Below are 13,143 nucleotides of genomic sequence, written 5' to 3'. Positions count from 1 at the left end.
TACATTACGTTTGTGTATTTGACAAAAGAATAAATCAAATTCGTCCAGTGAAAAAAAAAATTGTTTTGTTGAATAACCCCCCCCCCCCCCCCCCCCCCCCCCATGTGTACTTATGCACGCTAGAGAAACGGGCTGAAAAATCGATAATCTCATTTCCTGATCAGCACACACACACACACACACATACGGGACACGTTGATTAGGGATGGGTACCGAATTCGGTACTTTTGAGGTACCGAACCGAAACACGTCGGTACTACCGAGTATCGAATCAAGTGAGAAACCTTAAAAAAAATTTAAAAAATTTTTTTTTTATAGTTTTTTTTTTTTTTTTTTACTTTTTTTTCATGTCAACGTTCACACGCACAATATATGCTTACCTAGGATTTGACTTGATTCAACAACAAAGCAGTCGGAGCAATGACGAGCCGAAAACTGTCGAAATTGTAGTTATTTGAAGTTTGGATTTTTTTTTTTTCGACTGAGGTAGGTAAATTAAATTTCTTGAGACTAAAGTACCGAAAAAAGGTACCGTTGGGTACCGGTATCGATTCACAGGTACCGGTACCGGTTCAAATGTGAAAGGTACCCATCCCTAACGTTGATATATCTGTGAAAAAAAGCTCTTGATTATCCCAAGACTGGTAAAATAGATTCCTTACCCCCCCCCCCCCCCCACAAGATACAAGAGTTTTATTTGTCACGGCATACAGGTATACAGTGAAATGCGGGGAGTCTTGCCCGCAACAATGTGCATAATACAATAGTAATAATATATACGGTAATAAGAATTCAACCAATAGAGCGACATTGTGCAATAAACAAGTAAACAAAGTAGGGCATATCGGTATCTGTACATGAGTTATTTACAGAGCATGGTAGGACATGCTAGGTCCTGTGGTAGTGCAGTACACTGTTGGCTACGGATGAGGCACTGGGTCTTTATGTACACTGCTATACAATGCTATATTATACAATCTCAAGCTCTACTATACTATTCTTAAAGTGACCTTTCCTTCTGTAAAGTGTCCATAAGTGTGAGTGTGTGCAGCATGAGTGTGTGTGCTCATGTTAAAGTGGCTGCTAGTGTGTGAGCGTGAACAGTGTGTGTGTTGTGTGTGTGCTCATGTGTGCTTGTGCGTGGAGAGTTCAGTGTTCAAGGCTCTGATGGCCTGGGGGAAGAGCTGAGCCGAAGTCTCTCTGTCCTCGTTACTGGTGTTCGCAGGCGTTTGCCTGACCGCAGCAGCATGAACAGGCTGTTGTTGGGGTGGTGAGGGTCTTTCATTATCCTGCAGGCTCTGGATTTGCACCTCTTGTTGTATAGGACCTGCAGGGTTGGTAGTGCAATACCCGTGGTACGCTCGGCTGAGCGCACCACTCTCTGTAGGGCCTTCTTGTCCTGTGCCGTGCTGTTGCCATACCAGGCAGTGATGTTTCCAGTCAAGATGCTCTCTACAGCTCCGGAGTAGAAGGACTGGAGTATCTTCCCACATACTCTGAACTTCCTTAACTGTCTCAGGTGGTAGAGGCGCTGCTTCGCCTTTTTTTACGACTGAGTCTGTGTGTTGTCCATGTCAGGTCCTCTGAGATGTGGACCCCCAGGTACTTGAAGCTGCTCACCCTGTCCACGGTAGCCCCGTTTATCCTCAGTGGTGTGTGTGTCTCCTCCTAAAATCCACGATCAGCTCCTTGGTTTTACCAATGTTCAGGAGCAGGCTGTTGTCCTGGCACCAGCGTTCCAGTACCTCAACCTCGTCCCAGTAGGCCTTCTCGTCGTTGTCCGAGATCAGCCCCACCACCACTGTGTCGTCCGCAAACTTCACTATGGAGTTGGAGCTGAACTTGGCCACACAGTCATGCGTGTATAGTGAGTACAGCAGGGGGCTCAGAACACAGCCCTGGGGGGACCCGATGCTCAGGGTGATGGTGTTGGAGGTCTGACCCCCCACCCTAACCGTCAGGGGCCTTTCGCTCAGAAAGTCCAGTATCCAGGCGCTCAGAGCGGAGCTCAGACCCAGCTCGATCAGCTTGTCCACCAGTCTGGTGGGGACTATGGTGTTGAACGCTGAGCTGTAGTCAATGAACAACAGTCTCACATAGCCTCCCTTCTGGCGGTCCAGGTGAGAGAGGGTGCTGTGCATTACATTTACATTTACATTTAGTCATTTAGCTGACGCTTTTATCCAAAGCGACTTACAAGTTCTGTACTTGGGAGACCGCATCATCAGTGGACCTGTTTGGCCTGTATGCAAATTGCATAGGGTCCATATCACTGGGGAGGGAGGCACAAATGTGATCCTTGACCAGCCTCTCGAAACATTTCATGGCCACAGAGGTGAGTGCCACCGGTCTGTAGTCATTGAGACCTGTTGGGGAGGGTTTCTTTGGTACAGGGATGATGGTAGACATCTTGAAGCAGGCAGGGACCACTGACTCCGCCAGGGATCGATTAAATATGGCGGTGAACACAGGGGCTAGATGGTTAGCACAGGACTTAAGTATGCGTCCTGTTATTCCATCTGGGCCAGCAGCTTTTCTGGTGTTCACCTGCATAAATGCTCTTCTCACACTGTGTACCGACAATGAGAGAGCGTCCCCCCCCCCCCCCCCCCCCCCCGCGGTTGCCCCCCCTCCACAACAGCCGGCGCGCCAGTGACGTCACTAGCCATTGAGCTAGCGGCGCCGCTGTGCACCAAACCGAGCATAGAAAGAGTTGAGTACAGTACACCCCTCTGTATTACTATTGAATGATGTTTTTGAGTTTGCAGTAAATCCACAGCTAAAGAGATTGGTTTTATTGGGTATCACAGTAGCTAAAAAGCTGATCGCATCACGCTGGTTTCAACCGGAAAAAATGTGCCGGAAGGTTTGGTTTCTTACATATCTCGATGTGATTTATCAAGAAATATCTACAGCAACAATTCTGGGTCTCAACTAATCCAAAATGTCAATGTGGTTAGAAGTGGTGGAGAGAATAAAAGCTAGCTTATAACGGTAGTGTCTGGTTAGGAGTGAGGGATAATGGAGGTACTATCCAAGGAGGGGTCCGGGAGGGGGGGGTTCGAGCTGGAGCATACTGTGTGTAGGGTTTTAGATAATAGGTATTAGGGGTATATCCTGTATAAGACATTGGTATAATTGGTAATTTCGTTGGATATACACTGTATACGGTTAAATATTATTATATATTTTTTTTGTTTTCTGTTTCTGTACTTGCATGTCATTTTAGCCACCTTAATTGTTAGTTTCATTATGCATTGTGTGTTGAGTACTGACTTTTAATAATTTTGTTTTGCAATAATAAAAAAAAAAAAAATTGAGTTTGTCCACGAGAGAGACGCTGTCGCTCCCCATTGAGGGGGCGCTGACTTTGTAGTCAGTTATCGTCCTCAGTCCCCGCCATAAGCCCCACACACACAGACACGCACACACACACACACACACACACACACACACACACACACACACACACACACACACACACACACACACACACACTCTGCTTACCTAATGTACTGCCAGTGCCCAGTTTATAAAATGATAAATGGTGCATTCATATAGCGCTTTTATCCTCACATTTACCCATTCACTCACACATTCACAACCATGCAAGGTGCCCAACCTGTTCATCGCAAGCAATTAGGGGTTAAGTGTCTTGCTCAAGGACACTCCGACACGCTGCCCGGGAGGATCGGGAATCGAACCGGGAACCTTCCGATTACCAGACAACCACTCTACCTCCTAACCACTGTCACCCCTTGTAAAGGTTTTTTACTCTTGGATGTGGGGTAGCCAGGCAGGGAAGGAAATAATTAATGTAATATGTGGTGTGTTTGTACAGCCACCAAAAACACTTCAATACAAAAGAAGAAAAAGGTGCTGGAAAATAACTAATTAAAATTAGATTTAGATGATTTTCTTTGCAAGAACCTTTGACCACTTGTCGATTTATTGATAACTGCGTGAAATCAATAAGTGGCGTCACAGGGGGCGGAGTGTATGAGTCTGTTACTGAACGTGCTTCTCACTATTCTCCAGGATAGTGGCCAGCTTCCTTCTCATCCTCCTCTCTGCCACCACCTCTAGTCTGACCAGCTCGACTCCCACCACAGACAAAAAATATTTATCTTTTTTAATGAATATTCTTTAGCCTTTAGCTTTATTTAACCAGCTTTGTCCCATTCACTTGACTAATTAATGTATAATTGGTTTAACTCTACAGCGCAGTCCGCCTCAAGAATTTATTAGATTAAATTCATTCAATGCTAGAATGAACACTTGTCTATGACCAGAAGGTAGGAAAAATCTATCCTCCCTGGCGACAAAAAGCCCAGAAGTGGGGATCTTAAAACCAGAATGTTTTTTTTTATGAGCGCCCCTAGTGGTAATTCGCACGCTGCATGTATCCCCTCCCTACTTCCCATTTCCCCACGTGGAATGCACCTGATGATAATTGACACGCTGGTGCCTTAGTGCGACATCTAGTAGAAGAGCATTTTCTAGAATGTTATCTATAGCACCTTTTAAATTATCAGATCAATAATATTTCTGATGGAGATGCACATAATAACATTATCCTCTCTGGCATATATATATATATTTATTTTTTAACCTTTATTTACCCAGGCAAGCAATTAAGAACAAATTCTTATATACAAAAGAATATATTGCCAAGTATCCAGAATATTAAGGTGCCATGTCAACACACTCATAGTCAGCCATAGAGGTGGGAACCAGAGCCCCTGCGATACCATATTATCACCATACTAGAGTCACCATATTGTAATATTGTCATTTATTACCCTTTTCAACTGCAAATCATGTCCCCAACTGAAAACTTCTGCAATGATCATCTGTTTCATCTAATGTTTTCGGTCTGTTCACATCACCTCACTCCAGTCAAAATAAAAAGATATAGATTATGTATTATATATATATATTAGTGCTGTCAGGCGATTAAAAAAATGTATCTAATTAATTACAGGATTTGTAATTAATTAATCTAATTAATCGCATTTTAATCGCATAACCATTTTATGCCTGATATTCTATATTCTATAATCATATTTCAAATTGCATGTGTCCGGATGGCAGAATTCAGTACTCTATCTACAAAACATTCTGTTTAATCATCTTCCATCTATTAATTTGCTTAGATTTTTCAGGTCTGGTCAATTTGAGCATAGTGTTATTCACAGTCAAAGATACAAAATTTTTTTTTATTGATATTCTCATTTGGTTCATTACAATTTACTCAAGCCTAGTAACAGACACAGTATTTCTGACACTGGGAATACATTCCCTGAGATCCATAGATATCCCTAGAATCAGATACCAAGAACATGCAAATGGACCATATAAAAAAAAGTCTGTAATGTGTATTCTACGTTCTTATGGAATGAATGAGATAAAAAAAGAAAAATTATTAAAAAAAAAAAAAATTGTAATTAATTGAGTAAATTTTCATAACGCGATAATTTGCTGTGTAATTAATTAATCTAATTAACGCGATAAACTGACAGCCCTAATATATATATATATCAATAATTTGTATATTTTATATTTCTGCAGTTTTTCTTTTTTGTTGCACCTGAACTTGTTAACGTTAAAACGGGTTGAATGAACTGCAGCGGCATCAATCACAGTTTTCACAGACTGCTGTGAACGGAGTCTGAATGTAGGTAGTTTTATATTTCGCTGTATCGCTTCCCCCCCCCCCCCCCCCCCCCCCCCCCGACCCCTAGTCTTTTGTGCACACAGCACAAGAAGCAATGTTAATATGTTACTGTATTGGTTTGTTGTGTGACCAGCCTGATACTGTGGTGGACTTTCACAAACGCATGTAGCTGAATATTATTTTGTGAACCCTCTGAGTTTTTATTTCTTGTTGCACCTGGACTTTGTTAACGCTAGGGGTGGAACGGTTCACAAAATCGACAGTTCGGTTCGTATCACTGTTTTAGGTTTACGGTTTTGGGTTCTGTTTGGTATACGTTGTTTTTAATTTTTTTTAAGTTTAACACTCCAAATACCATACATCAACATGAGTTATATAGCCTAAAAAATTCAACTTTTCAGTTATTCTCAAGGATGTAGTCATGCAAAAACTTAAAGAATGAGGCCATTTGACATCAGGCACATTATTTTGACAGTGACGGTTAGAGCTAGGAGAGATTTTGGTACAGCAAGAGGGGAGGCATTGCTGATTTAAACATGCTTCTCATTTATTTGGTAAAAAAAATGTTTACCTTTTTAATAATGTTTGACACACAAAGACCAAACTGACTGAAAAATATAGGCAACATTTGTCAAAGTATTAACTTAGTGCAAACAAAAAAATATTAAACCTTTCCATTTTTGTGGCCACATTATAGACAAAGGCCAACATAAAATATGCATAATGGTCAACCAGCACTAGACTTTCTTATCAAAAAGTAAGTCACAGAAAAGATGATTAGGGTTTTAAATAAGGACGTTTATGGGGTTTCTTGTATTAATAATAATTTGCACTAAGGAATGTTGTAACTGTTATCTTAAAAAAAAAAAAAAAAAAAAAAAAAAAGGAGATGTTACCGAATATAAACCGCCCCACAGTGGTGTGTGGAGTTGGTACGTCCCAGCAGGGACTAGGATGTTATGGGTTGCAGACGCAGTTGACACACACGCTCTAGTCTCCTGGCTCGTTATTGAACACAAACAAGTTATCTTTGAACCTCTGTTTCAGGGGGAGCTCCAGTAGCTCACCACGTACCGCGAGTGCTATTTCAGCGCCGTGGACAACCGTGCTCGTCACGGATCTGGGGCTGAGCGAGTTCGAATCCCGGACTGCAGCCGTGCCTTTCCCAGAGTGTCTTCCCCCCCATCTGAACCCTTTCAGCCTGCTTCTGTCGGTCGAACTTGACCAAGTATAAATGCGATAAACGTATAAAAGAGCCAGGGAAATGGCCAAAGTAAAAAAAAAAAAAAAAAAAAAAAAAAAAAAACTCCGTTTCAAGCCTCGTCAATATACCCCCCTTCTCCACTAATCGTACTGGTGTCGTGGAGTCACTTCTCTGAGCGTTTCCACGGTTAGCTTGCGGCTAACATTAATTAGCTCTCTGCTAAAGTTAGTTAGCTCGTAGCTAACGTAACGTTAGCCTAGCTCGAGGCTAACGGTATATAACCATGCCTCGAACCGTGGAGGTCGTACCGAACGGTGTACGGTTCGAATGCGTACCGTTCGGTACGACTTCCACGGTTCGGGGCATGTGTGTATTGTTCGGTACACGGTTTGAATGCGTACCGTTCCACCCCTAGTTAACGCTGAAACAGGTTGAACTGCAGCGGCAATCGATCACTGAGTCTGAATGTAGTTTTATTTTCTACTTTGGCAGCCCTGAATGAAGACCCAGGCATCTGCTTGCAGACCTGCAACAGTCTCCAAGTTCTCTCCTCGTCCCTGTCTACTGAGCTACTGCAGAGGTCAGACACATATACACACACTTCTCTCCCTAAAGAGGACCTTCCATTGTCCACATTAATTAATTGACTATTCATTCTCTAACCCCTTTTATCCTAACCTCACCCTAAACATGCTAACCCTTTAAACAGCCCTTTTCACCACCTGAAATATCCCCACTTCCCCCCAAATAGTCCTCACTTATCTCTAGAAGTCACTCTGGTCCTCACAAGTGTGTAGCTTTCTTTCTCGTGTAAATGCTAACATTTGCTTATGTTTTTGTGTGTACGCTCTCCCAGGTGTGTGGACGTGTGCCGGGTGCAGTTGGTGCACTCTGCTGTGAGAGTGAGGCAGGCCTACGGCAAGCTGCTCAGGACAATCCCCCTGGATGTGGCTCTCAGGTCAGACAGACAGAAACCCAAGTCCACAATAGCCTTCTAACTATGTAATTTAGGGTCTCATGTACATAATTTAGGGTATCATGTACATAATAGAGCACCTAAAGAGTATTAGAAATGTCTTTCAATTCAAATTCAAAATATTGTCTTTTAAACTTTCCTGATATTGGGCCGTGGTTATGTTCAGATCATTAATCATTTATTAACCCAAATTCTGCAATTCATTTGCCCTACCCACTCTGCACTATTTGCGATCTCTCCAAGCTGACTTCACAACACTTCTAATAGTCTCCCTTGTGGGAAAACAATGCCCCGCACATGAAGCTACTATGTTAAGCTAACTACCAGACCAGAGTACACCACCCAAATCTGTATTAATCATGGAGTTGGTAAGTAGCTCAAAAGTGTAGCATAGTGTATTTACTATGCTAATGCTAACCGTTTCATGTTAAGTGAATGGAAATGACTAAAAACACATAGCATCTTACTCCGGGAGGTATAATTCTCTATTCATATCTCAATAATCAGGGAAAAGGGGTGTAAAAATAAACACTAAAATGTCTTGCCGTTATCAAGCATGACTTTGTCTTGATGCAAGTCTCATTGTTGTGCCTGGAACTAGGGCTGACCTTCGAAGCTTTTTTTGGCAATCGAAGCTTCGGGGCCGAGCTTCGAGGAAAAAAAATATATATATAATTAATTATACTTTTTTTATTTTTTATTTTTTTTGGGACTTGTACAGCACAGGTCAACTCTGTTGTTTTTAAATGTGCTCTATAAATAAAGTAGATTGGATTAATTAATTAAGTAGCCCCTTGCGCTGCCTGGGTGCAGTGGGGCTGCTCTCACAGCCAACGACATGACATTACATAATTATGTTGCAACCTTCGTCTATCAAGCAAACAATTATATTATATTTAATTTATCATTTATAATTATATCAGACAATGCACCTACAAAAGCAGATGATTACAATTAAATTAGCCAACTTGGTAACCCATTAGTCATAGCAGCATAGGCATAGCCTTATTAATGTTTTGTGTGGCGTCGCCGTCGTGTACAACGATACTTACGTTTTTTAGGTGATTTGACAAAGTTGTTGTAGAGTGGTGATATGCCATTTTCTTCTGGCATATCTGGCACTCGGCTTTTTGGGCATTGTCTTTGCATATTTTAAAGTGTAACCACTTTACCACTGCTGCACATGTCCTTGTTGTTTTCAACACAGATAATCTCCACGTGCTTGTTGTAGAGAGGTGGAGTCGAGGCACCGCTTACTTTCGTTTCATTGGAATGGAGGCGGGAAGGCGCCGTTTACTTTCGTTTAATTGGAATGGAGGCGCAAGATTGTTCTTTTTTTTAAACTTCGATTTTTTTTTTTTATGTTCGAAGCTCGTGCCATCGAACGAAGCTTCGAAGCTTCGAAGTATTTAAGACAGCCCTACCTGGAACTATAGACTATTTTCAGTAGAATTGTGTTGCTAGGGGAACAGCTTTGGCCCAAAGCTAATTTCCTGTCTGCCAGGGCTGGGAGGCATACTGAAATATGAAGGTACAGTTTCTACGTCAAATGTATATACTCCCTTTTCTTGACTCCTTCTGTATCACAAACAGTACTGTATTTGCAAATCTGGTATGTCATAAATGTATAGATGTAGCAGTACTGACTATCTGTATGTCATGTATGTCATATATGTCCTGATGAATTGAAAATGGGGGACCCTGATGTAAACAAGACGAAAGTATTTCTCTGGTCTGCATCCCCTTAACAATTGTGTGTATTGAGCTGTACTGTATTGTACCCATTCTGCAATCTGTTAATAAAGTTTTCAATCAATCAATCAATCAATCAATCAATACTGTCATGGCTCCATGCTAAGTAGGGCTATATTATCGAAAATCCGAATGAATGATTTAGGACGATTTTGAAAAATTTTAATCGATTATATATATATTTTTTTATAATAAAAAAAATAAGATTTCAAGAGTCACCTTTTATTTGACAAAAAGTGATGTTTGGTGAAAGTTATATTTGCACTTTATTAATCCCAATAGGGAAATTCATTCTTGTTTGATGATCAAGAGGCACCTTTTATTTGTTTTAAGTGAAGTTTGGTGAAAAAGCAAGTTATTGCACTATTAATCCCAATAGGGACATTCGTCTTTGTTTGATCAAGAAGAGTAACCTTTATAATAATAATAATAATAATAATAATAATAATAATAATAATAATAATAATAATAATAATAATAATAATAATAATAATAATAATAATAATAATAATAATAATAATAATAATAATAAAAAAAAGATTTAAGTGAAGATTGGTGAAAGTTAGGTTTGCACTTCAATCCCAATAGGGAAATTCATCTTGGTTTGATAATTATTTTTTGTCAAATAAAAACAAAGGTTATTTTAATGATTTCCTTGGCGTTTCTAGTTTTCAAGAGAAATCACCCAGCCCTATGCTAAGGTATGGATTTTACCATACTGACCTCTACGACGTATCCATATTGCAGGGAGAAAATGCATACTGTATCTGCAATATGGATGTTTAAGTTAATCAAAATAAAAAAAGTCCTTGCAACAGTATTAAAAAAATAATAAAAGTAAAAGAAGATACTTGAATGAAACTACATTTTGACAATTGTATTACAACATGACAATGTAAAACTGTCATATCGTATTGTAATTTGCACTGGAAAATGGAAAACCACTATACCGTCACAACTAGGGGTGGGAATCTCCAGTTTCATCACGATACGATATAGATTATTTGGACAACTATACGATATTTGCCGATATCACAAAGTCTGCCACGATACGATTCGATTCAGGTGCCTGTGATCGATATGAGATGATATCATATGCCCATTTAACACAATCGGTAACATTTAGATCGACAAAAAAAAGGTAACGAAAATATCATTTGACATTTTTTTTTAGCTCTTCCAGACATTTAAATGAAAAACAATCTATTGTTTTTAATACAAATAGACCTCCTGTTCACTGTAAAGTGCCACGTTTTGATATATTGAGCTTTAAACTTTTTAGTTCCATTTTTTGGAACTCAAAACACACAACCTACCCCCTCCCTACCTCCTTCTCCCAAACCGTTCCTACAACAATTTGTTGATGTTGCATGATCATGTATACATTTATTATGTATTATATTTTTTATGTTTAAATAACATTATCTGTCCATCCTCAGTAAATACTATCAAACTCCTCTGACCTCATCTGGTCTTTCCAAAGACAGACGCACGCACACACACGGAAAGGTAGAATGCCCCCCTTCCCCACTAATGAACTCTGGTGTTTTCTCCATGCCTCTGATCAGGGTTAGCTTAGCTTAGTTAGCGTAAGCAGCTAACGTAAGTTTAGGTCTTTAATTAACGCGATGTGGGCATAAAGGAATGGCGAGGATGCAAAGCATGTTAGATGCATTTGACCCGTTGCGAGAGAAAAAAAGCAGGGACTTGTTTCGGGTTGGGTAGGCAGACTCATTACATGCTATGCTGTAACGTCTACACACACGGAGCTACTGCTGTTGTTTTTGGGCGGATATGAGACTCGCCACAGGATTTTCAAAATAAGAGTATCGATATTAATCTATCTTTTTACGTTGCATCAATCCTATTGGATCGTTATTAATTACATCGATGTATCGATCTGGATCGATGTATCGTCCCACTAAGAAAAATTATACTTTGGCCATATGGCCACCAGCCCTACTGTCAGCTATTGTATTATAGGATACTTTGGCCATATGGCCACCAGCCCTACTGTCAGCTATTGTATTATATGATACTTTGGCCATATGACCACCAGCCCTACTGTCAGCTATTGTATTATATGATACTTTGGCCATATGGCCACCAGCCCTACTGTCAGCTATTGTATTATATGATACTTTGGCCATATGGCCACCAGCTATACTGTCAGCTATTGTATTATATGATACTTTGGCCATATGGCCACCAGCCCTACTGTCAGCTATTGTATTATATGATAGAATGTTTATATTATAGTATAGTATTATAGTATAGTGTTGCTCTTCTGGGCCATAGGTGATTTGTATTTGTGTGTGTCCACAGTAACCACAGCCGCCCAGAGATAGGAGAGATCTCCATGGCCATTCGTCGCCACATGAGTCGAGCCCCCGGCAGCACCTTCCACCCCCAGGACTTCAGTGACCTTATTAGCTTCATACTATACGGAGCCCTGCACCGTGGAGGGTACGGCTCTCTGTCTTGTCTGTGTCGTCTTCACATCCTTTTCTACCAAAGGTTTTATCTGTAGACGTGTGCAGGGAACAGTTGTCAAATTGTTCTCATCTTCACTTTGTCATGTTCGCTCCCACAATACAGCGTGAGAGCATTCCAAACTTGTCTCTTGGGTGAAAGGGAACAAGACTAGGGCTACATTCACATAGCTGAGATCTTTAATTTTTTTAATGTGGCCAGTATCAGATTCCAGTGTGAACTGGTCACACTCATGAACTGACCCGCATGTGCAAACAAACAATATCTAAGATGGACGTAAACATGGAGGACACTGAAGTCAAAGTTTATGGTTTAATTTATAACTTGATGTGCAGAGAAGGCCAGCTAATTTGTGAGCAGAATTTATAATAAGACACAAGATACTTGTGCCCTAATGATGAGGATAAACGCTCAATGAAGAAACCCAATGGCACAACCCAGTGTGTAGATAGATAGGCAGCGAGAGCCAGCATATCACCAAGGTTATCAAGTGAGCACCTCCCTTCACTGGTGTTTCGTCAAGTTAGGCCCACGACACCTCAGGAAGGCTCAACAGTTAGTTCCAGCTTCCCACAATCACACCCCTTCATGCTAGCTCCCACTTTTCCATGATATTCACACAACAAACCTCCCTATGTTATCCTATGTCAAAAATACAATTCCTGATACTAATATCACACATGAAACGGCAACAAAAGAGAAGAAAAGGAATATTCTTACCCTTTGTTTATTTTGGCCCCCAGCTGACATTAATTCTCCTCAACCAAATCCACGCACTGCCTTTCAATGCTTCTTCTGACATCTCATTTACCGCTTTTCGCAAACTCCGCCCACAAATCCCCAACTCTCCCAATAATGATAAAGTCGATCGTGCTATAAATCCTCTGCATCCTACTTCACCCGAACAAAGCCTTGATTTCCATCCTTACTCGTTCCTGCTGCCAAGTCAGCATATCTAAGCTTTTTCCTTTCGTACGCCTCCTCCACTGAATCCTCCCAAGGCACGGTCAATTCACATTTTCCTCCCAAACCTACCTGCAT

The 13,143-nt window shown here is 40.8% G+C and overlaps 1 protein-coding gene across 2 annotated transcripts in view; it reads left to right on the top strand.

The window, feature by feature from the left end:
- smg1 (SMG1 nonsense mediated mRNA decay associated PI3K related kinase) overlaps window positions 1-13,143 on the top strand; it is a 474,356-nt gene that overhangs the window by 170,448 nt on the left and 290,765 nt on the right. For both annotated transcript variants that reach the window (XM_084329910.1, XM_084329909.1), the window contains exons 17-19: window positions 7,374-7,461; window positions 7,738-7,839; window positions 11,935-12,075. In XM_084329910.1, coding sequence (XP_084186036.1) covers window positions 7,374-7,461; window positions 7,738-7,839; window positions 11,935-12,075 — 331 coding nt within the window. The remainder of the gene's footprint in view (window positions 1-7,373; window positions 7,462-7,737; window positions 7,840-11,934; window positions 12,076-13,143) is intronic.

This window comes from Notolepis coatsorum (genome assembly GCF_963971535.1).
Source record: "Notolepis coatsorum genome assembly, chromosome: 14".
Taxonomy (NCBI): domain Eukaryota; kingdom Metazoa; phylum Chordata; class Actinopteri; order Aulopiformes; family Paralepididae; genus Notolepis; species Notolepis coatsorum.
This window is presented reverse-complemented; position numbering and strand designations above follow the sequence as displayed.